The sequence below is a fragment of the Elephas maximus genome, chromosome 25 (assembly GCF_024166365.1).
Source record: "Elephas maximus indicus isolate mEleMax1 chromosome 25, mEleMax1 primary haplotype, whole genome shotgun sequence".
NCBI classification, from domain to species: domain Eukaryota; kingdom Metazoa; phylum Chordata; class Mammalia; order Proboscidea; family Elephantidae; genus Elephas; species Elephas maximus.
Window position 1 is genome coordinate 55,809,620 of NC_064843.1, and position 24,085 is coordinate 55,833,704.

The 24,085-nt window shown below is 38.3% G+C and overlaps 1 protein-coding gene across 3 annotated transcripts in view; it reads left to right on the forward strand.

Annotated features, from left to right (window-relative positions):
• The window catches only part of MACROD2 (mono-ADP ribosylhydrolase 2), a 2,492,337-nt gene that overhangs the window by 2,185,128 nt on the left and 283,124 nt on the right, over positions 1-24,085 (forward strand). For all 3 annotated transcript variants that reach the window (XM_049869821.1, XM_049869822.1, XM_049869824.1), the window contains exon 9: positions 10,035-10,116. In XM_049869821.1, coding sequence (XP_049725778.1) covers positions 10,035-10,116 — 82 coding nt within the window. The remainder of the gene's footprint in view (positions 1-10,034; positions 10,117-24,085) is intronic.

Below are 24,085 nucleotides of genomic sequence, written 5' to 3' on the forward strand. Positions count from 1 at the left end.
AAGGACATGCTCTGCACCCAGCACTGCTTTCTTGGTGGCATGAGGTCCCCATGTCTCTCTGCTCACTTCTTTCTTTTATATCTCAAAAGAGATTGGCTTAAAAAAAAAAAAAAAAAACACTATCTAATATTGTAGACCTCATGAATATAACTGCCACTAATCCATTTTATTACATCATAGTGATAGGATTTACAACATAGAGGAATCACGTCAGAAGATAAAATGGTAGGCAGCCATATAAAGGTATCATGACCTAGCCAAGTTGGCAGATATTTTTGGGGTACACAATTCAATCCATGACAGTGCCTGTTAATGTCAGTGACCTCATTTGGAAATAGGCTCTTTGAAGATGTTAGCAGTTAATATGAGATGTTAGCAGTTAATACAAGTTCATATTGGAGTAGGTTGGGTCCTAATCCAATACAAGTTTCTTCCATGGAGTGGAGAAAGATGTGTTGATCTGCTTCTGCAAAGATTTACAGCCTTGGAAACTCTGTGGGGGCAGTTCTACTCTGTCGTATATGCTTGCTATGAGTAGGAATAGACTCCTCGGCAGTGGGTTTGGTTTGGTTTTTAGGGTAGCAGGGGATTGGATGAGGAAAGCAGGATTGGGAAGAAGGAGAAGTTGAACTGTGATACAGTCACAGCAAAGACTTAGGCTGATTCCACAAGGAGCCCTGAAGTTGAAATGGCCCTTCAGAGGTGCATCATATTGAGAGAATGGGGCTGGACCTGTGGACTTCTGCATCATCACTCAGTCATTGGTTGCAGGCTGACTTCGGGAAGAGTGTCAACTTGGGTGAGATAGCTCTTTTCATCAGTCTCTAAGAAGGACTTCTCAAAGCTGTCAGCTGCCAGCATCTCCAGAAACTAAAGGTCCTGAAGGGAGGGGTCAGAGAGGAGAGGCACACCACAGCATCCTCTCCAATCATTAAAAAGGAACACAATAGCACAAGTCCTTTATCTTTGATTGGAATTTCCTTCCAGTATCTCCCAGGAACACTTCTTTAGTTACAAGGGAGGATATGTTTGCCATTCTAGAACTGAAAAGTGCAGGCACTAAGCCCTTGTGTTTACTAAGCATATGGAACAGCTTCAAGGACCACGACAGATGTATAATTTGTGAGGGTGTCCATTTTGATCGATATGAGGCAGGCTTGGAAATTAACTTGTATGAAAGAGCCTCTAGCTCAAAACCAAAATAACTCAGCTCTGCAGATACATGGCCATTTTTTCTTAGAGAGCTGGATAAAAGTCAAAAAGAGCAATCTATCAAAACAAAACAAGAAGACTCTGAATCGTACTGCCATGGAGTAATGACAGATGAACTGGGTCTGCAAAAAGCTCCCCAAAATAAAGAATGTTTTTTATGCATGCTGAAGCAATTTCAAAATGCAAAAGTGCCCTTTAAGTGTTTATGGGTTATAAATGTCCTCTAACTCATCCAAACATCTCTGGAAGTGTGGCAAGAAAAAAAAATTTCCCATTCTGTAATTTGGGGATTGAATACTAGCCTCTGTAGTGGAGTTCACAAGTATGCACATACTTAATGATATTCAGAGACATTTGACAAGAATAATAAAATATCAGAACAGAGACGTCTGTAAGGTCTTGTGAAATCGTTTCCATCAGTACTGCTGTGCAGCTGTGATCTTCCTCTGTCTTCCTTTCTCTCATTAACTGATAAGATAAGAATCCTCCTCTCCTCCCCAAAAAGACAGTTTTCATCGAGTCGACTCCAACTTATGGTGATCTCATGTATGTCAGGGTAGAACTGTGCTCCACAGAGTTTTCAATGGATGATTTTTTGGAAGTAGATTGCCATACCTTTCTTCTAAGATTCCTCTGGTGGGCTTGAACCCCCAAATTTTTGGTTAGAGCTGAGTATGTTAATTGTTTGCACCACCAAGGGACTGCAGGCAAGAAAGAAGACCTGCCTAAATATACCATATGGGCCATTTTTATATGTGTTTCCTTTAAGATAGAATTGCTTAGCAAAACTGAAACTGGAAAGTGACCTTCAGAGAATGAGAGAAAGTGTCCCTGATGTTTTCTAACTGGTTTGGGCCTCTCCTTGACCTGGCTTAATAGATCAGGGTAGAAAGAGAGGATTTACCAAGTGAACACTGATTAAGCATGTTCAACATGCCAGGCACTGCGCTAGGTGTTTCAGGCACCTTAGAAATAATACCTTAAAGGTACAGATTAAAAAAAAAAAAATTTTTTTATAGCTAATGTTAATTGAGCATTCACTGTGTGTCAGGCCTTTGCCAAGCAGTTTACACAGAGTATTTCATGTAATGATTATGGCTAACTCTTGCAGGCAGAATTCTAAACTGGCCCCCCAAATTCCTTACCTTTTCCCAGTTATTAAATCAAACACTAATCTAGGTTCTGCTTTGAAGGGGTTTTGCAGATGTAATTTTAAGGTCCCAAATCAGCTGGCCGTAAGGTAAGGAGACTATGTAAGTAGGCCTGACCTAACCACAGAAACAAAAACTAAGGAAAACAAAAACAACCAAACCCCTTGCCCCTGAGTTGATTCTGACTTAAAGCGACCCTTCAGGACAGAACAGAACAGAACTACCCCATAGTGTTTCCTAGGAGTGGCTGGTGGATTCGAATTGTTGATCTTTTAGTTAGCAGCTGAGCTCTTAACCACTATGCCCTTTAAATCTGGGTCTAAAAGTCAGAGATGAAGGAAGTCAGGGATTCAAAGCACAAGGCTTTGACATACCTCTGATATCTTAAAGATGGAGGGGAACACCAGGTAAAGAATGCAGGAGGCCTCTAAGAGCTGAGAGCAACTCTAGCTGATAGCCAGCAAGGAAATGGAAACCTCATTCCTACAGCAGCAAGGAACTAAATACTGCCACCAGAATGTGCTTGGAAGAGCTGAGTATCAGATAAGAACTGCAGTCAGACACCTTGATTGCAACTTTTAAGGCTTTTACCAGAGAACTCAACTATACTGTGCCTGTACTTCTGAACTACAGAAACTCTGGAATAATTTATTTTTGTTTTCTTAAACCACTAAGTTTGTTGTGACTTGTTACACAGCAATTAAAGACTAATACATTAGGGGAAGGGGCAAAAGCTCTCCTTTCCTTTACTCCATTCGGTGGGAGAGGAGAGTATAGGACTCTGGCTTTCTGACTTCTTGTTCTTGTTCTTCAATTTATTGGTAATACTATTATCTCTTTGTTATACTATTTAACCTTAATTTATTCATAGCACCAAACAGTTCCCATTGTCCTGGTCATTCTCCCCTGTCAAAACCTGCCTTTATTCAAATGTAATACTTAAGTTCTGAAATTTAATTCACTTATTAGAAGAAGCCACTCTTTTATGAAAATACCCCAATATCAAAGCCTGCACTGGTGAGGCTTTTGGTTTACCTTTCTCGAAGAGTGGACTTCAGCCCAGTGTCCATCAGGCTATATTTACACAGAATTGTCCTCCATCAGTCCTTACTTCAAGCAGTATTTGCATGCACACCAGCTCTCCACATGTTTGCTATTTGTCATTGAGGAGGCAAATTACATTCATCAGAATCCATTCATTCTCCCAGTACCGCTGAACACAGGATAATCTTGGCTGTGTCAGCTGCCCTGTGACTGGTAGCTGTGAAAAATGGAGGTTGGCAGCAGATATGCCAAACCTGCTTCACTGTGCAGCTTTCTTTAGGGGCAATGGACATGATACTGAAAAAGATTAATGTAACTTAAGTCATTATATTTATGGAACATGAAACCCCCAACTGTGAATAGATGGATATCTTGGTGAAAGAAATACGTCTATAAATATTCCTTTAGGCTTCGATGAGTGAGCTGTGGTTGGTGTCATATACAGTTGGTAATGTAGAGTTGGAAATATATAGAGAGACTGTCTTTATTAGGTCAGCTTTTAAAGGACTTTTTGACCTCTAAGTCAATGAACATAAATTTTCGATTATTGACCAAGATAACTGTCACGTAAGGCTTCCAATTTTTTTTAATCTTATTAAAGTATAATATACACACAGAAAAGAATACAAAGCCCAAGTACACGGAACAATGAATTTTCACAAACTGAATATATTCATGGAACTAGCTTCTAGATTAAGAAACCAGCAACCCAGTGCTCCCCTAGACCCCTTTTCACCAATTGTCTCTCCAGAGTAATTACTAACTTCAAATGCCGTGTGTGATTTTGTCTACTTCCATAAAGTTTTTGAACTTATTAGAAATGGAATCATCCAGTGTATTCATTTTTGCCTGGATTCTTTCACTCAATATTATGTTTATGAAATTCATGTCTGTTGTTATGTGTGCTTGTAAATTTTCCATTTCCATTGTTGTGTAGTATTCCATTGTATGAATATATCACAGTTTATTTATCCATTCTGCCATTTATGGGCATTTACATAGCTTCCAATTTGGGCATATTATAAATAGCACTGCTAAGAACATCCCAGTATGTGTCTTTTGATGAACATATGTGCACATGCTCTTGAGTATCTACCTCGGAGTAAAATTGCTGGGTCATAGTGTATACAAATATTCAGTTAATTTAGTAGATACTTGCAAATAATTTTCCAAAGTGGTTATACCAGTTTTTACTTCTAAAAACACTATATGAAAGTTCTGTTTGATCCACATCCTTGTTAATGCTTGATATTGTTTCTTTATAAAGCTTTCATCTTTTTTAATACACCTGTTTCCAGGGCACTGTTACTGCTATTGTGAAACTAGTAACATCTTATATAACAACATCAGTACTGAGCTGAGGAGTCATTGTACTCAATATAGTATTGTTGGATAAGATGACGCTGTTGACAGTAAGTGACTCATGCCCCTTATATGGAACTTTTCTATTTTTGCAAAACCATCTAGGCTTTCCTATAATTCTGTTCTCAGGTCTTACGGCAAACATAAAAGAAAGTCTGCTTCCTAACGAAGTTATTTATTAATTTTATGACTAAATACCCTTGAAAAATATCTGCCCCATACCTATCTTTTATCAAGTCTCTTTGCCTAATCATTTACTCTGCAAATATTTCCAGAGCTCCTATTATGTGTCAGGACCTAGGCAATGGACTGGAAATACAAAGACGAACATGGCCCAATTTTTCATAAAGTTATGGTTTAAAGTGTACCAAGATTTACAGTCAAGACATTAGTTCCTAAAAATAGTAATGTTGTCCTTTGTATTATGCTTTAGACTTGGGATTCATTTGAGTTTCTTGACAACTTGTTTACCAAAAGAGAGAGAGAGAGTCATTTTAAGTATAAGATTTGCTTTAATTACAAAAGAATGGATGCATATTCTAGAAAGTTCACCTAGAAGATACAATTTTGAAGGAGATAACTAATACTTGAGTGCTCTTGACAGGTTGCATACCTCTACAAGGGAACATTGTTAATATGTTTTCACACCATTGTGTTCCTCTTCATCATATTCAATGAAATTATACTAAAGATTACACCAATTGGGGTTTAATTAGGGAAGCAGATCCCTGTAAGTAATATGAAATAAGGGGTTTATTTTACGGATTATGTTTAATACAGTTGTGTGAAAACTGGGGAGGTAAATATCCAGAAGGGGGTTGTTGGCTGAGCAGAAAAAAGCCCCCAACCTGGACCTATGAAAGGGAGCTGATGAAGAAGTCTATGAGAAGCTGTTGCCTCTGCATCTGAGAAGACATGCATAGCTGTATACTAGTAAGACGAAGTGTCAAGAGAAAAGCTGGATGCAAAGTGGGAGGAAGCAAGGGAAAAATGGAAAAAAATGGGACCTGTGAGGGCAAACTGGAGCCTGTAGGGAAAAACGTGCATCTGCCTCTGAGTGTAGCAAACCCCAAAGCTGTGATGCCTGAAGAAGGAGCTGGTGCCTTTTGTTGCAGAGTTGCACATGTGCCTGGCCCTGGACTCAGAGAAACTGAAGCAGGAGAATAAGCAGAAGCTGGAGAAGCTGAGGGCCCCGCTGCTTCCCCTCACCCTGGTGAGCAGCAGAAGAGCAACAATGAGCATGACCCTCCTGGAGCCTAGAGCCCTGCACTCGCCTTCCTAGCTCAAAGGCTACAGCTGGCCCTTCTACCTTCCAAATCTCTTACGAATTTCTCTGTGGCCCACCCTAACTCAGAATCATTGGGGGGGGGGATGTTGTTCCAGCTTAACTAAGTTTAACCCAGCATAAAACTAGTACAGAAATAGAATACAACTGAGTTATAGAAAAAGAAGGAAGTATAGAGATGATATAGTTCAGTCTTTTCTTTATAAAGATGTGAGAATTGGAACCCAAAGAGATGATGGCTTGCCCAATCTCACAGAGTTAGTGACAGGCTTAGAAATTCAATCCCGTGTATCTCCATCTGTGTGGAATCATAGAAAGAATGCTGGATGTGAAGTTTAGACACCCAAGTTTCTGCCACTAATTAATTATTTGGCCTTGGACAGATCACTCAATCTTTCTGGATTCAAGTATTCTTATGAGAGAATGGCACATGAACAAGGCCCAGCACATGGAAGGCACTCACTTCGTATTCAATGAAGAATGCATGGATCCAGTCTTTCAAGAATAGTATTGTCTAACACTAAAAAAAAAAAAAAATTGAAACCATGCTGTTGGACCTCAATAGAGACGTATTCTCATGTAGAGTCTCATGAAATTCATCTGGGGCTAGAATGGATCATTTGGGCCTCTCTTCTTAGCACAAGTGGGGTTTCCAATCTCTCAGCCATGTAACAGTTAGACTTCCGATATTCTTCTTGTCCTCCCATATTGGTTTCTACTTGTTTCCTTTGGTCTGAACTTTTTAGGAGTCAAGTACCAGACGGCTGGAAAAAAGCAAGAGAGTCTGGAAGATGGTGTTAGGAAGAAATTGAGGAATATAAATAGTCTAGTTATCTCTTTCTGTGTTTGGCTTATGAATCTGCAATTTGGACAGGGTTCAGCAGGAATGGCTTACCTCTGTTGCAGGTGGCATCAACTGTGGTGGTTCAAACCCAGGAACTGAAATCATATGAAGGCTACTCACTCAAATATCCGGACTTCACGTTGGATTGTTGGCCAGGGCATTTACACGTGATTTCTCCAAGAGGTCTGCTTCCTCGTGACATGATCATTGGGTACCAAGAGTGAGCATCCCAGAAAACCAAGCAGAAACTCTTACCACTTTTTATGATGTAGTCTCAGAAGTCACATATCATCATTTCTACCATACTCACAGCTCCTCCCAGATTTAAGAGGACGAAATATAGATCCTACATCTCTATGAGAAAAGCAGAAATGTCAAATTGTAAGAAGAGCCTGTGAGATAGGAAATCTTCTTGCACGCCATCTTGGAGAACACAACCTGTCACAAGCAGTAATCAACACCCAGGGTGAATTTATAAGCACACAGCATGCCAACTCAATGAGCTCTTGTTCAACAATAACTCCGTAAAATATGTTTGTACACACATATAAAAATACTTACATGTATACATATATAAGTACTTGGTGAATAAAGTAAATTCTTAGATTCAACTGGCTTCCAAGATATTTTCATGCCTAAGGGTGACAGCAGGGAACTGGGCCACTTCATTAACTTAAAATAAAAGTGCTTCGCCCTCAGTGTCCATCTACTTTCTGGGAAAATAAATCAGGCTGCTGAATTTGGACCTATACCATTTCCATGGTAACAGAGCCTAATGTGAGAAATGGTGAATTACAATCCCTCGAAATATTTTAAAAATCTATTTATGGTCTGTATATAGGGTTGCTATGAGTCGGAATCGACTCGACAGCACTGGGTTTATGGTGTTTACAAGTGCACTTAAGAGCAGTGAATAACATTACCACTAACACACACACACATACTCACATACAAGGAACATGATTTTTTTTAAATGACCTTCAAAATTAGTGACAAATGGCTAACAATAAGACTGTTCAGCTTAGTGTTCTTAAATCTGCTTTGAGCCAAATTTTCTTATTTTATTTCTGATCTCTGTTAGTGGCTTTAGAAATAATCTATTTGAGCCCTAGGAAAAAAGTCAACAAACACAGGTATAGAAATGAGAATAATTATGGTGTTTGGAAACTATAAGTAGCTAAGTATAGCTGGAGAGTAGGGTGAGTGTAAAGGAAAATCAGAAGGCTGAACACAGAAAACTTCAGGACGTTAAATTATGAAGTATTTCTAATACACTGAAAAGAACGGAAAATAATATGATACCCACATACCTACCCATATACTTCATAGTTATTAGCTGTTTGTCAGATTTTTCTCAAATCCCTTTTCTTTCTAAATAAATAAAATATTGACTATTCAGTAGAAGCCCTATCTGCCTGTCCCTTTACCTCCCCCTCTACCCCCCTGCCCAGGAATAATCATTGTCTTAAAATTCATGTGTGATGTTCCTATGTATCTTTCTGTATATCGGTACTTATGAATAAATTCCTACACGGTTGCATTTTTGTGTTTTGAAAATATATAAATGGTGTCATAGAGTATGTGTCCTTTTGTGGCTTGTTTCTATCACTCAGTGTTAATTAGGATTTTGAACTTTAGCAACAGGACCTGAGCATGTCATCAGAAAGGTGGAGACATGCGTTATGTATTACACAGAGCTAGTCATTCATTTAACTACATTTTTAGTTCACCTGGGAAGTGAGCTGATGGTCACAGTTTTTGCATTTGTAGAAAATGTTAACAATATGCAGACCGGTCTGGACAACAGAGACTGAAGTGAATATAGGGAAAAGAAAATATATTTATTTGCACCACCGCAGTCTCTCCGTTCTGAAGGCCAGGTGATTTCTCCTATAATCCATTCTACTGACGGGGCTGAGTGATCTTTGGTGATTATACCACAGAAGTCTAGTGATTACCCAGGAGGTGGTCTACCCTGAATAGGGCCTAGACTAGTGCTGGGCATTAGGAGACCTACATTTCATGGCTTCCATCAGGGGGCCGCGGTGAGTCATTGTGACCCAGCCCTCCCTTACCCCCTGTAGAGCTCTCTTACAGGGAACCACTGGACATGGCTAGCGTAGGTCTCTCCTCCTCATGGTGGGAGAGCTGAAGGGTTAGGTTTAGGACATCCGTTTGGATTCTTTCTTGTCCTACCCTGTGCCCATTCCCTTCCATGCCTCCCTTGATGTTCTGTTCAATTTTCCAGTCACCTGAGTAATTTTTAACTTTTTGTACATTGTTAAAATAAAGAAACTAAGGTGGTGTTTATTTTCAGGACCTGAAATTGAATCACTGATTTAATATCAGATACTTGTGAGCTATTATGTATACTCCATCTCTCTTCTCTGCTCACCAGATTAGTCTCTGAATGTTTCAAAGAAACACTTAATGGCCAGAAGCTCTCCCGAAATCTATAAAGGGACTGCACAAGCACTTTACTTTTGAGGAGACATTTACTTACTCAACAATAGCCACCAAATTAAACATTAAATTGACCTCGTGCCATTGTCAACTAATTATATTTTATCTCTGTTGCATTTCTATTAAGCTAAAAGCAAGTGACTTCATGCAGATTAAACTGCATGGAAGCTTTTTAGGCCGTGTTCAAATGCTAATAGGTTTGATAAATACATTTGTCTAACCAGGGTGGGACAAAGAGCTTTTTGTTTACTGACAGACTTTATCATTCTGCTGTATACCTCTCCTGTTGCTGTTTTTATAGGACACCAAGCCTGGGTATCCTCTCTGAATATCAGATTTTATTTATAGCTTGCTTCAAAGTGGCTTATTGCCATTTATTATTTCTTATTTGATTTACATAACATCTTCCCACCAAAAAGCACATGGGCTTATTTACATAGGGAGCATGCATGTGTGCACCTGAGTGCGGGCATGCACACACTCACACATGCGTGTGCACACGCACTCGCACACACAAACAACCTTAAACACAACTTAATGCTCTGATGTCGTTAACAGTATAGCACCAAAAATCTATAGGTGTTGTTCCCATTCGTTTTTGTTCCAAGATCATGTTTTGGGAAGGCAGTCTCCATATTTTCTTTCATTTTGAGTGTTTCTTGTTTGCCTCTAGGTGGATCGAATCATCTTCTGCGTCTTCTTAGAAGTCGACTTCAAAATCTACAAAAAGAAAATGAATGAATTTTTCCCTGTAGGTGAGTGCAAATTTGTTTCCTTTGAAATTCGGGATTGGAAGAATGAAAGTATCACTTATGCTTCTATTAAAAGCTGTTACAAATCTGATTTTCACACATCCGTCACCTCTGGCAACTAGTGTCATAGTTTTAAAGACTAGAAGGAGGTGACAGGAAGTCCAGGTTATAGACTTCCCTAAGTCACTAAGTTGCCTTGGATGGGTCACTTCATCTCTTGGGCCTCACTTCCTCACATCAAAAGGAAGGGACTAGACCAAATTACTCCCCAAGATTCTTCTAGCTCTAAATTTCATCATCTGTGATTCCTTCTGGACACTTGTAAATTTTCTGGTCCTTGGCTCTACATCAACCACATTAAATACCTTGTTGGAAATTGTGAGGATCCCTTGTATATTTCTAGTTGGAATTCAAGTTGTACCTGCATTCCACCCCATCCCACCAATTTTTTTCCCAAAAGTTGCAAGAAAGGTAGCAGCCCTTTCTAAAGCAATCTGAGACTAGTAGTCATGAAACTTTTCTCAATGAGAATGACTTCTATTTAGAATGTAAGAGAAACATCAGGGTTATTAAAGACAACAGAACTTTGAAGAATTGATTTACGTTGATTGCACGTGCCATTAGCTGGATTTGGTTAGTTTGAATATTTCCCCCCTCTCTCCCCTTTCCAGCCTCTTAAGGCTGAGTCTTGTTTAGTGCCTTGTTATTTCTTATGGTGCCATTAAAGTCATAGTGCCAGAGTGTTTTCCTTTGCCATGGTAAGAATTGCTTCCAAGAAATTTTAAGCCAAAGTGAGCACAGTTGGTGCCTGTTTTTCTGCGTGCTTCATTTTAAAGGTTTGTATCTCCATTTGAAGTGGCTTTTCATTTAATGGGTGACTCTGGCATGCGGAAAGAGGCGAATTAAGGACTGCTGGTGCACATTCAACCTTTCACACGGCCACATAATAAAGAGGATGCCCTGCCAGCTGATCAGAGTAGGACATGGGTAGCTCCCCAAACAGAGGCAGCTAGATATTCAATACTGTGCTAATTTTCAAAGTGACCTGAGTTCTGCCGGGAATCTGAAATCCTTCTTGCTAATTCTGTAATTTAAAGGTAAACCTTCTAAAAAACCTTCTAGTATATTTAATTTTGGACTTTAGAGTCTCTTCCTCACTAGAACATGAGCTTGTAAATTTGAAAGACTCCCATGTGACGATGAAGAAGGGGGTTGTGGTTGTGATCTTTTTTCTCTTTCTTCTTCTCTTCATCCTTCTCCCCCTCCATCTTTCACCTTTCTTCACTTTTCAAGCAACTCAGTGTTTTGCAGACTGTAAAGCTCATAATAGCTATTTAATAAGTAGTTGAGATGAGTTGAATTTGATAAATTTCTAGCAATAAGTCAAAGATTTTGTCTGTTTGTTTCATCTCCTTGTCCCATCCTTTTGCTTGATTTTCTTTATAATCACAATGAGCTGACTGGTACATGTATTTTTAAGCATTCTTAAAAGGAATTGTTCATCACATAAAAGAACATGACTTGCTACCGTGTGTGATGCATTCTCTGTCTTGTCAACATCCCAGCATGATTTATAAGATTTGATATTCCTTGAGATGTGTTGAAATGATAACATCGTATTCATTTGCCCGTCTTCTAGAATAAAAACTTGTTTTCACTGTAACATCTGATAAAAAATAACTTCGTAATTACAATCCACCAATATTAAAGCAAATCTGTCTATCAGCAGGTATTTGCAATAATGAGATGCTAAAACTCATATTACAAATTAAAAAAAAAGGGACAGTTTTGTGATTAAGTATGTATTAATCACTATGCAAGTAAATCATTCTTTAAAGAATTACTGCTCTGAATGAATCAAAAAATGCATCTCCGTGCATCCTTAGTTTCATGCTAGTGCTTTGAGGGGCATGCCCTGCTCATGAAATTATTTCCAGGGCGTATTTAAAATAGTAAGTATGTTTTAAACTAAATGTTAAAATCTCCAAAATTGTGTCGTGTTTCTGCAACGTTGAGGCACCGTTGTTGTTGTTAGGTGCCCTCATGTCAGCTCTGACTAATAGTGGCCCTATGTACAACAGAACGAAACACTGCCCAGTCCTGCACCATCCTCACAATTTTTGCTATGCTTGAGCCCATCGTTGCAGCTAGTGTCAATCCATCGCGTTGAGAATCTTCCTCTCTTTCACTGAGCGTCTCTGCCTTAACAAGCATGAAGTCCTTCTCCAGGGACTGGTCCCTCCTGATAACATGTCCAAAGTATGTGAGACGAAGTCTCATCATCCTCACTTCCAAGGAGCATTCTGGCTATATTTCTTCCAAGACAGATTTGTTCATTCTTGTGGCATTCTGTGGTATATTCAATATTCTTCACCAACATCATGATTCAAAGGCATCAATTTTTCTTCGGTCTTCCTTGTTCATTGTCCAGCATTCACATGCATACGTGACGATTGCAAATACCATGACTTGGGTCATGTGCACCTTAATCCTCAAAGTGACATCTTTGCTTTTTAACACTTTAAAGAGGTCTTTTGCAGCAGATTTGAAGCACTAGTCATTTGAACATTGTAAATATGAAGTATAAAACAAAGTTGATCCCTAATGGAATATGTGACTGCTAATAGGTAGGTTATGGAAACCCTGGTGGTATAGTAGTTAAGTGCAACCACTGCTAAGCAAAAGGTCAGCAGTTTGAATCCACCAGGTGCTCCTTGGAAACCCTGTGGGGCAGTTCTACTCTGTCCTATAGGGTCACTATGACATAGACAGAATCAACAGCAACAGGTTTGTTTTTTTAATATAACTCAAACCCTCAGTGCCGTCGAGTCAATTCCGACTCATAGCAACCCTACAGGACAGAGTAGAACTACCTTATAGAGTTTCCAAGGAGTGCCTGGCGGATTTGAACTGCTGACCCTTTGGTTAGCAGCCGTAGCACTTAACCAGTATAGATAATATAAATTACCTGTCAATAATTCGAATTTATGGTTAATTCATAACCACATCACCTTTGATTGAAATGTAATTTTCCTAACTGGAAGATGTTCCCCACAGGCTGACTTATTCAGAGTATTTTTAAATAGTGTTCATAACCCTTCCCAATGCAATAATGGTAGTACTTTAGAAAAACAAAAGAAAAAATGTTATTTTCATATTAAACATTATTACTAAACATATTAGCATATATACTATTATATATAAACACTTTTAGAAAATAATTGAGAATCTGAGACTAAATATACTGGGAATGTATGACATAGGCATAACTATTAATAATAGGGATAATGGCTAACATTCACGGATTACTTGCTGTCAGCCAGACACATCGTTCATTTCTTTACATGAGTTAAACCAGTTAATCTTCATGATAGCTCTACAAAACTAGGCACTATATTAGCCCTATTTTTTATATGTGGAAAATGAGGCGTACTTGAGGAAATTATGCATATAGGCACGAACCCACTGAGCTATATTTGAAAATTGAGAACAGCATCTGTCATTACACAAGCAATAATAGGTTGGTTTTCTCAGAGTGTCTTCAGAGGAGGCTGGAATCAACTTCCAGGAGGCATCCAGACTGTTGAGAATACCCCAATCCTAATTCTGTTGTCTGTCCTTCAATTTTGGAGCCTGCCATGCTTCTCTTTCTTCTTATATTCTGTAAATGTCCTCAAGAAACATTTTCTAATAAGGTCGAATGGGTATTTTATCATGGATCTCAAAATCAAGTTCATCCAAATTATTCTGTCAGCCTGGTTGTCTTACCTACTGGTGAGCAGGCCTTCCAACATGGTCATGGAAGAAGATAGGAAAATGGCGGTCAAGGAAATGCAGTACAAAAGGACAGAAACCAGCAACAAGATTTTCTTAACAGTTTTTTATCTTGCTGTGGGGTGAGCACATTTGACCTTTTCCTTCCAGATGTATTATTTGGAAGTAGAGTGTGGCAGCTTTGTGGAATTACCATATACTTTTTTTTTTTTTGGTTGCAAATAATTTATAGTTACACTGCACGGTTACGTAGCCTGCACCAAATAATATTTCTCTGATTTAACTCAGAAATCTCTTTGTTCTTTACATGAAAGGCTTGAATAATTAATGTGTAGGATTTGTTGTGTATAGTTTTTATTGAATGTAAATATATATATATATTCAAGAATTCCTGATCTGTCATCCCACTGCCATAGAGTCGATTCCAACTCAGAGTGACCCTATAAAACAGAGTAGAACTGCCCCATAGGGTTTCCAAGAAACACCTAGCGGATTCAAACTCCTGACCTCTTGGTTAGTAGTCATAGCACTTATCCACTATGCTACCATGGTATCCTAATTGAAAGTCAATTTTTATATTAGAGTTTAACTCCTAATGGAGATTTTAGGAATATTAATTTTCCTCATAGTAACAATATAGAATTTATAGTTTTGTAGCTAAAGCAAAGAATCTTTATGTTGGAAGCTTAAGAGATGTCGTGGTTAACTGACGACCACGCCCCCTCCACTTTTGGGAGAGTCTGCATTTTTCTACTGTAGTGATTCTCAGCTACAGGTGATTTTGCCCCTAAGGCTACATTATCAATGTCTGGAGACATTTTTGGTTTTCACAGTTGGGGGTACATCTAGTGAGTAGAGGCCAGAGATGCTGACAATGCACAGGGTAGCCCCCATAACAAACAATTTGTTGTTGTTAGCTGCCATTGATTTGGACCCACCAACTCATGGCGACTTCACGCACAATGGAACAAAATGCTGCCTGGACTTGTATCACCCTCATGATTGGTTGTGGATTGAGTCATTGTGATACATAGGGTTTTCACTGGCTGATTTTTCAGAAGTAGGTCGCCAGGCCTTTCTTCCAGTCTGTCTTAGTATGGAAGCTCCTTTGAAACCTTTTTAGCATCATAGTAACATGCCAAGCTTCCCTTGACAGACAAGTGGTGGCTCCTCTTGAGGTCCATTGGCTGGGAATCAAACCTGAGTCTCCCACGTGTAAGGTGAGAATTCTGCCACTGAACAATCAGTTTCCTCAAATCAGTTGCCGTCCGGTCAACTCAAACTCACAGCAATTCAACAAAAAATCACCCAGCCACGAATGTGAATAGTGCAGGGGATGAGAGAACCCGGCCTAGTGTAACCAACTCTCTCTTATTATTTGTGCCACCGTAACAGTCTCTGCCTTTGGACTGGGCTTATTTCAAAGTATTCTACTACTGTCTAGCTGGATTTGGATCCTATGATCTCAGCCTGGCCCATGGCTACATGGATACGACCTTTGTCTAGTCTAGAGTTTGCACTCTCTGCATTGACTCTGTACCCCCAAATTTCTATGTGTTCACCTCTGTTAGCCGTATGTCCCCACCACGGCCCACTTCCCCCAGCCCCAGCCCACTCCTGGCATCACTCATCTATTGCTGTCCATGTCTCTATTGTAATAATCTCAGAAAATATGATCAAATGTTATATAGGTTTATGTACCTAACAAGTAAGTGTGGAGGTGCATACCTCAAACAAGTAAGTTTAATTGCTTCTATAATGAATACTGTTCACTTTTATCATTGACTATTAGTTGGTAAAATTATCATGTGAGCTTACAAAGATGTTTGAATTTTAGAAATTTTCAACCCTCTGGTAGTATCCAAGCTCAACTGATTCATTAACAATGAAAACACATATGGCTGAAAAATGTATCCATTGTTCTCTGTATTTTTAACCCTGAAAACAATGAATTTATCAATTTTTCCCACTAGGATATTGATACAGCTTTTACACAGTACTTTGTCAATTTACCCTATAGTTAAATATAATTAATATATCTTTGACATAATTACTAGCTAAGAAAACAAATTCCAGGATATGGGTATGCTCACCCCGAACCTGTTACCTGTCTATAAGAGGAAGATTTGGTTTAGACAGAAAATTCCCTTCATGTTCATGAGTGTAATTCAAAAGCTATTAAAAAAAAAAAAACCTAAGAGAAAAATGGCTGAAATTGTCCCTCTATTCTTGACAGACATAGCAAAATAATAAGCCAAACTGGCCTGCTAATATTTTGGGGGCATCTATGGGGAAGTTCTATCCTGTTTTATAGGGTCACTATGAGTCAGAATAGACTCGACAGCAACGGGTTGGTTTTGGTTTTTTATCATGCACAAGGTAAAATAAAAAGCCTTATAAAATTGATAAAAGATTCCGTGCCTTAAAAGTGGGCTTGGAGAATAATACAAACATGTAAAAATTCACAGATGTCAATTGTAAAATTAGTAGTAAATAAAATTAATACATATAGGGATTATAGACAAATTTATAAATTATAAACCTTACTGGAGATTTTTTCGGCTTTACATAAATTTTCTTTTTGCACATAGCACAAAACTATTTGAATGAAAAAGTAAAAGCTTAAGTCAATCAAGTGGAAGAATTATACAGTGGCAATCTTCTAAATATTTAAACAAATCTCATTGTCTTTTAACATATGCATTTTTTATTCAAATATTGGGAGACATATTATGAATTTATTTTGAGGACACATTTAGGGTTCATGCATTTTACTTTCTTAGACACAAATAAGGCTGGGAAAGTCTATCTTTGCACAGCTATGATAAAGATAATCCTAAATTTAGAGTTTGATAAGAATTGTCATATCTTTACACCTTTTGTTTTCTAAACAGCAAAAAAAAATCCAGAACCTTCTGACCCTCGTTCCAGTTATTTTGATCTCCTTCTAGTCTCCCAAATATTTAGTGGATGTTATTGATATGAACACATATTTCATTTATTTTTCTGACCATGTATATTAGCCTATTTATTTCTGCCTGTCTAAATTATACACACTCTTTTAAGGTAACTCCATCTGGGTAGTTACATTATTATCATGGTTATTATCATTACTATTTCTTTTTTCATCTCTTTTCTTGTCTCACCAATGAAATACATTTTTAGATCTTTTATCCTTCTTTGGTGTTTCTTTCTACCTTCTCAATGATTTTGTTATAAAAGACTAGTACCACAAAGACAATGACAACCTGGGAAACTATTTGCAAAGTACATGTGAAAAGATAAATATCCCTATTTTTTTTTTTATAATACAAAGAGTTCTTACAAATCAAGAAAAGTAAAATAAACAATGAAAATAGGCAAGATATATAATTAGGATTTTTTTTTAATTGGAGGTATAATAAATAATAAAAAGAAAGAATAAATCATACTAGCAATAAAAGAAATATACAGAGGTCATTTTTAATATTCCACTGGTCTTCCAAATCTGGAAATTTCTTTAAATATATAATGTGTTTATCAAAGTAAATAAAAACAACCAAGAGCCCACGCTGAAATACCATTTAACCAGAGTCGTATGTAAAATGTTCGTTTTTTCCAGAAATGATTGTTGTTGCTGCATTTAGTTGTCATTGAGATGATTCCAACTCATGAAGACCCCATGTGCATTGTTAAAATATAACTTTTTATTATACAAGAAGTACGTTTGTCATAAAACATACAGATAAGCAAACAGAAGAAAATGCAAACCACTTTCAGCCCTACAATTCAGAGATGAATTACATTTTTTTTTATCCTTCTGGTATTTTAAAACTGAAAATCCAAATAACCAGAAATGCAGTCTTAGAATGTGCTGTTTTTCCCTTAACACAAGTCTGAGTATTTATTCACATCATTATGTGTTCTTCCATAACACAGTTTTTAATGGAAACATTTTTTAACCAAAACATGGATTTTGGAATTATTTGGAGGAATTAGTCTCCATTTGCTTATAAATAAAACTTATAAACATCTTTATAGATAAATACTGTCACACATCCACAATTATTTGTTATAATAGTTTTCTAGAAATGTAATTGCTTTTTCCAAATGCATGCAAAACCAAAAGATTTTGATAATCATTGTCAAACCAGCCACTGTGTTTGCAACACTACAAATACATGTAATATACAGTAAAACCACATGGCCTTCATTCACGGAGACTGAAATGTGAACACCCACCCCAACCAATAAGCAACCTGAGTTTGCGTTCCCATGAACACTATAGGAGAGTTTGCTTTTCCCATACTCTTCCCAACTGGGCACATTATCACTTTTTAGCATTTTCAATTATATTTATAAAATAAGGTAATTGATAAGTAAAATAAAGTACACTTCTTTAATCACTAGTATGATTTACTCTTTCTTTTGATTATTATACCTCCAATTAAAAAAAAAAATTCCTAATTATATCCTTTGCCTGTTTTCATTGTTTTATTTTTTTTCCTGATTTGTAAAAACACTTTGTATTATAGGGTTATTAATTTTTTCATATGTATGTTGCAAATAGTTTCCCAGGTTGTCATTGCCTTTGTGGTACTAGTCTTTTATAATAAAATCAATGAGAAGGTAGAAAGAAACATCAAGGAAGGATAAAAGAACTATCTAAAACCACAACAATGATAACAACAACAAAAAAGAATGGAAGAAAGGAAGGGAGAAAGGCTGAAACAAAGAAAAGAAAGAAAGAAAAAAAAGAATCTCCCTTTTATTAAGAAAAATAAAATTAAAAAAAAAAAAAAACCCTCAAATATGACCTTGGCTGTGATTCCATAGAAAATCATTTTATTTCTAAATAATCATTCTTAGTTCTACTCCTTAAGAACCTTTTAAAGCAAAGAAATTTTCTTTCTGATTTGTTAGATGTGTTATTCGGAATAATGACCCCCAAAGATGTCTGATCCCTGGAACCTGTGCATATGTTACACTGCAAAGGGGAATTAGGGTTGCAAATGGAATTAAAGTCGCTAATTAGCTGACCTTAAAACAGGGATATTATCCTGGATTATCCGGATGGATCCAGTGTAATCACCAAACCATTTGCCATCAAATCTATTCCTACTCTGGGCAACTTCGTATATGTCAGAGTAGAACTGTGGGTGATAGAGTTTTCAGCGGCTGATTTTTTGGAATTAGATTTCAAGGCCTTTTTTCCGAAGTGCCTCTGGGTGATTTGAACATTTTGATTAACAGCGGAGTGGTTAACTGTTTGCATCATGCAGGGACAACTAGTGTAATCACAAGGGTTCTTAAAAGTGGAAAGAGGCATAAGAGGAGAGTTAGAGGAAGGTGTGTCTGTGGAAGAAGAATCAGAGACATGCAACATTGCTGGCTTTGACGATAGAGGAAAGGGGCCATGAGCTAAGGAACATGGGTGGCCTTGAGAAGCTGGAAAACGCAGAGAAATGAATTCTTTCCCTAAGGCTTCAAGTAAGGAATACAGCCCTGCCAACACCGTTATTCAGACCATTGCAATCCATGTCAGACTTCTGACCTACAGAACTATGATAAATTTATGTTGTTTTAAGCCACTAAGTTTGTGGAAATTTGTTACAGCAGGACTCGAAAACTAATATTCTAGTGGTCTTAGAATAAGTAAAAGAAACACAAGAACAACTGCTTACCCAGTCTGATTTGTACTTTTTTTTCCAAATTGCACAGTCAATATATAGAAAAAAAAAACTACAGAGTAAAAGGATTCAGAATTTCCTTTATGAACGTTTACAGGGACTTAGTACATTTATGCACATCCAATGTGTGGATCACATTGATGTGTAGAATTATACAAGACATGCTCTGTGAAATGTGATGTAAATGAGTTGACTGCCTCCTTAGGAAATAGGTGCTAACCATTTCCACTTGATGGGCTTCGAAAGCTACAAACGCATTTTGCCTTCAATGAAAATCCAGTAAAGTGTTGCAGTAACCAAGCAACCTGAATTCAGAAACAAGCAGCAGGCATAGACAGAAAGCAATCTGTCCCTTCAAAAGCGGGGGTGTGCAATGTGTGTGGCAAATGCTGATAAACAGCAGAAAAAATAAAGCCCTGGGAACATGAGACTTGACTAAGCAGAGTTTGATCTCATTAGGAAGTTTGGTTACACAAAGACAAGACCAAAAGGGGCTTGGCGAAGGAAGGATATTGTGGGCATCTTTACAGAGATTCATGCAAAGTGCTTTTGAAAGTCACTTCAAACTTTCTGGGTGGACTGGTTCCTGTTCTTTACTTGAAAACATTGTGGCAAATGCTGGAAAAAAATTCTTCTGAGGAACACCATATGAATGAAAAACAATTTCTAATAAGACAGAGAGGTAAGAATACAGATAAAAATAAATAATAAAAGAAAACCCTCCAATTTACGTTCTGCCTTATGTGTGGGCCTAACATCTTCTCTCAGACTCTCCCTCATAATCTCTTCCTCATTTCACTCCATTCACTCTATTGCGTGTTCATCTCTACCCTTCTGTTGCAACTGTCCTTGTTGAGGTTATTGGAGACCTCTTTGATGGTTCAAGCATGGTAACTAGAAACAATGCATAATTGATCACATGAGTTAACGTGACCCTTTGCTGCCTTTATCTTACTTCGCTGGGCAGTGTTTACCCTGTTGACCTTTCTGTCTTCTGCTTCTCATCTTGCCATTCTGGTGTAGTCACACACAGGCCATCTCCAGGTGGATGACCCTCAGACGCCTCCAACTCAAAAAGTCCAAAACTAAATTCAAAATTCACCCGTCTCCCCATCCTCTTCCTGAATCCTGTATCTCTCAGTAGTTGGTACCATCGTGTACCCAGCTGGCCAAGCCAGAAGCAGAAGAATCGTGCAGTTTTCTAAGCAGTGACTTCGACTTACTGACTGATTTATAAATTAATGAAATTTGAGTGCTCATCTTGGCCCAGGACTAGCTGATGCCAATCTTTCAGCTTTTTTTTTTTTTTTCCTATTGTTATTAGCTGCCATCAAGTCAGCTCCTAATCCTGGTGACCTCACGTACAACAGAACAAAACATTGCCCAGTTCCGCACCATCTTCACAATCGTTAGTATGCTGGAGTTCATTGTTGGGGTCGCTGTGTATTTGGAGTGCTTCCAAGCTAGAGGACTCATTTGACAGCACTATGCTGGACAATATTCTGTTGTGATCCATAGGATTTTCACTGACTAATTTTTTGGAAGATCAGCAGGCCATTCTTCTTAATATGTCTTAGTCTGCAAGCTGTGCTGAAACCTATCCACTATGGGTAATCTTGTTTTGTATTTGAATACTGGTGGAATAGCTTCCAGTATCATAGCAATGTGCAAGCCACCACAGTATGACAAACTGACAGCGCTATCACTTACCTGGCAGAAAATGGACTTAGCAATTAGGTAGATTCAGTGCATCCAGGTTTGCAACTTAATGCCAGGAGTTCTACTCTATGAGGACTTCTCCTTTTCTGATCATTCTTTGTCTGGAATTTATTTTTGTCAAGTTTCACAAGAAACAATGAGGATGCCATGACTTCTTCCATACTTCATAGAAATCCTGAAAAGCTTAGAATACTCTATTTTTGCTAATAGCATTTTCTTGTTTTTACAAATGCAAATTGTATCTAGAAGCCCTAGAACTAGAAAACCAAACCCATTGCTGTTGAATGTATTCCGACTCATAGCGACCTTATAGAACAGAGTGGAAGTGCCACATAGGTTTCCAAGGAGTTGCTGGTGGTTTTGAACTGCTGACCTTTTGGTTAGCAGGTGAGCTCTTAACTTGTGCCACCAGGGTTACTAGAAGCCCTTGGTGAGGAAATCTGTAAAAGATAAATGTTGTGAAAGAAGCCTATGGTAAGAAATTAAACCTTAAGAGTGAATACTTGGGAGCACATGAAATATGAGGAGCCCTGGTGGCACAGTGGGTTAAGCACCTGGCTGCTAACCAAAAGGATGGAAGTTCGAACCCACCAGCCACTCTGCAGGAGAAAGATGTGTTAGTCCATTTCCGTAAAGATTTACAGCCTTAGAAACCATATGGAGCAGTTCTACTCTGTCCTTTATAGGGTTGCTGTAAGTCGGAATTGACTTTACAGCAACGGGTTTGGTTTTGTGGTATGAGAACACATACTACAAAGCCATGGTATCAATGGCACCCAGCTGCACAGTAGTTGGGTGATTTCAAGCACAGAAGAAAGTGTGTAATATCTTGTGAAGGTCACAGCTGTTCCTCACAGTCAGCAACCACGAGGCTCAGGAACTCCTCACTAGCATCAGTGTTAGTGGGATAGCTCAAGTTAGCTCAGTTGGGGTGTCCGAAAAGATGGACATCTATTTGAAAGATTCTTCTCCAACACACTAACATAGGTATTTTAGACCACTGGTTCTCAAACTTCAACAGGCATGAGCATCACCTGGAGGTCTTGGAAGTACCACTTGGAAATAAGTCCTGGCAATCTGCTTCTGAAAAGTCACTGCCTTTGAAACCCTATGAAACAGTTCTACTCTGCACACATGGGATTAACATGAGTCAGAATCAAATTGCTGGCAACTAACAACAGCAACAACAAGGTAAAGGAGTAAGACAAATCCCAAGTCATTGCAAAACCCCTTGTAGAGTTTGCTTTTCAAAAAAGAGTGAAATGGTTGTTATTGGTCAAATGAGCTGCTTCTGAGAAGACAAGTTTAATGATTAAGACGATAATCATTCATATTAACTTTATCTCCCATAAAAGAAAGTTAAATACATTTTATAGCTCCATTGGTTCAATACTTCCCTCTGAAGGATGTTCTGAAGTGTATAAAGCTAGTTCTTAGCAAAAACTTGTTATTTGTGAGAAACGAGTAGGTTTTAGCACACATTTTTAGTCAAAATAAGAACTTCCGTCATATTTATGTATTTTGTGCAGCACTCAACAGACATAAAAGGATGCAGTGAATAAGAATGACATTCATTGTGAAATAAACATCAAAGAGACCCCTAAAGATAAAATGGAGCTTCAGCCTCTGTGTGGTCTCTGCTTAGGAAGGGAAGGGAATTTTCGGGAACTGGTATTTCTGAACACAGAACCATGGATTGTGCACTATTTTGAAATGGTATTTGTATCCACTTGGCTAAGAACCTTTTGTTTCATTTTTGTCCTCTGACAAAGAAGTATGATGCTTTGAGAACCGCTGAGAAGGGCAGCAGCTCTGCGCCCACGCTCCATCAGTCTCCTAACAGCTTCCAAATTTTGAATGGAGTGACTCCCTATCTCCAGACTATCATCCCTTTTTGTGTATTGTCTTTTTTGGTTTCTGGTTTTGCTAGAAAAAATTCATGCTAGAGATCTGGTGCACAAATATGGTTCAAGTGAGCACATCACATAGAATAATGTTGAACTGGAATGGGTTTCCTTCACACGCAATGGCACATTGGTGCTTTGCCTACCCAAAGAACTCAGTGCTTGAATTGTAATATAAATAATACCAAAGTTTTAAGACATGTATTTAATAGGTTTTCTGTAAAATTTTATCATGAAATAGGTTCTCCCAAAAGATGACTACGTCACTCCACTGTTTAAAATTGTTCACTTGTCCCATGATCTTCAGGAAAAAATTCAAATGTCAGTGTCTCGGTTATCTAGTGCTGCTGTAACAGCTCCCCCTCCCGCAAATTCATGTCTTTCCACATGTAAAACACATTCACCCCATCATATCATAGCAAAAGTCTTAAATCAACTCCAAGACCAAAATCCAAAATTCTTCTTCATCTGTGAAATCTAGAAAATGAGGTATCTGCTTCCAAAGTAAAATGATGGGACAGGCATAAGATAGACATTTCCATTACTAATGGGAGAAATTGGAGGGAAAGAAGGAATAACAGGCACGAAGCAAGTCAACAGAACACCTTACATAAGCTCTCAAAGCTTGAAAATAATCCTCTGTTCACTGAGACCATTGACAACAAAATGGCCCTGCCCTCCAGGCTCTGGGTATAGGCCACTGTCAGGATTCTGAGTGGAGGCCCCTAGGCCCTGGGTTTCAGCTCCATCTTCCAGGTCCACTGAAACAGCAACTTTGCTCCCTCAGCTTTGGACGGTCCAATTCTCCTAGTCCCTTTTAGTGGTGACTCTCCCATTTGAGACTGAGGCAGCTCTGCTTTCTGTGTTCCTTGTCTCTTCTGCCTCTGCTTCCTGGTTCCCTCTGCT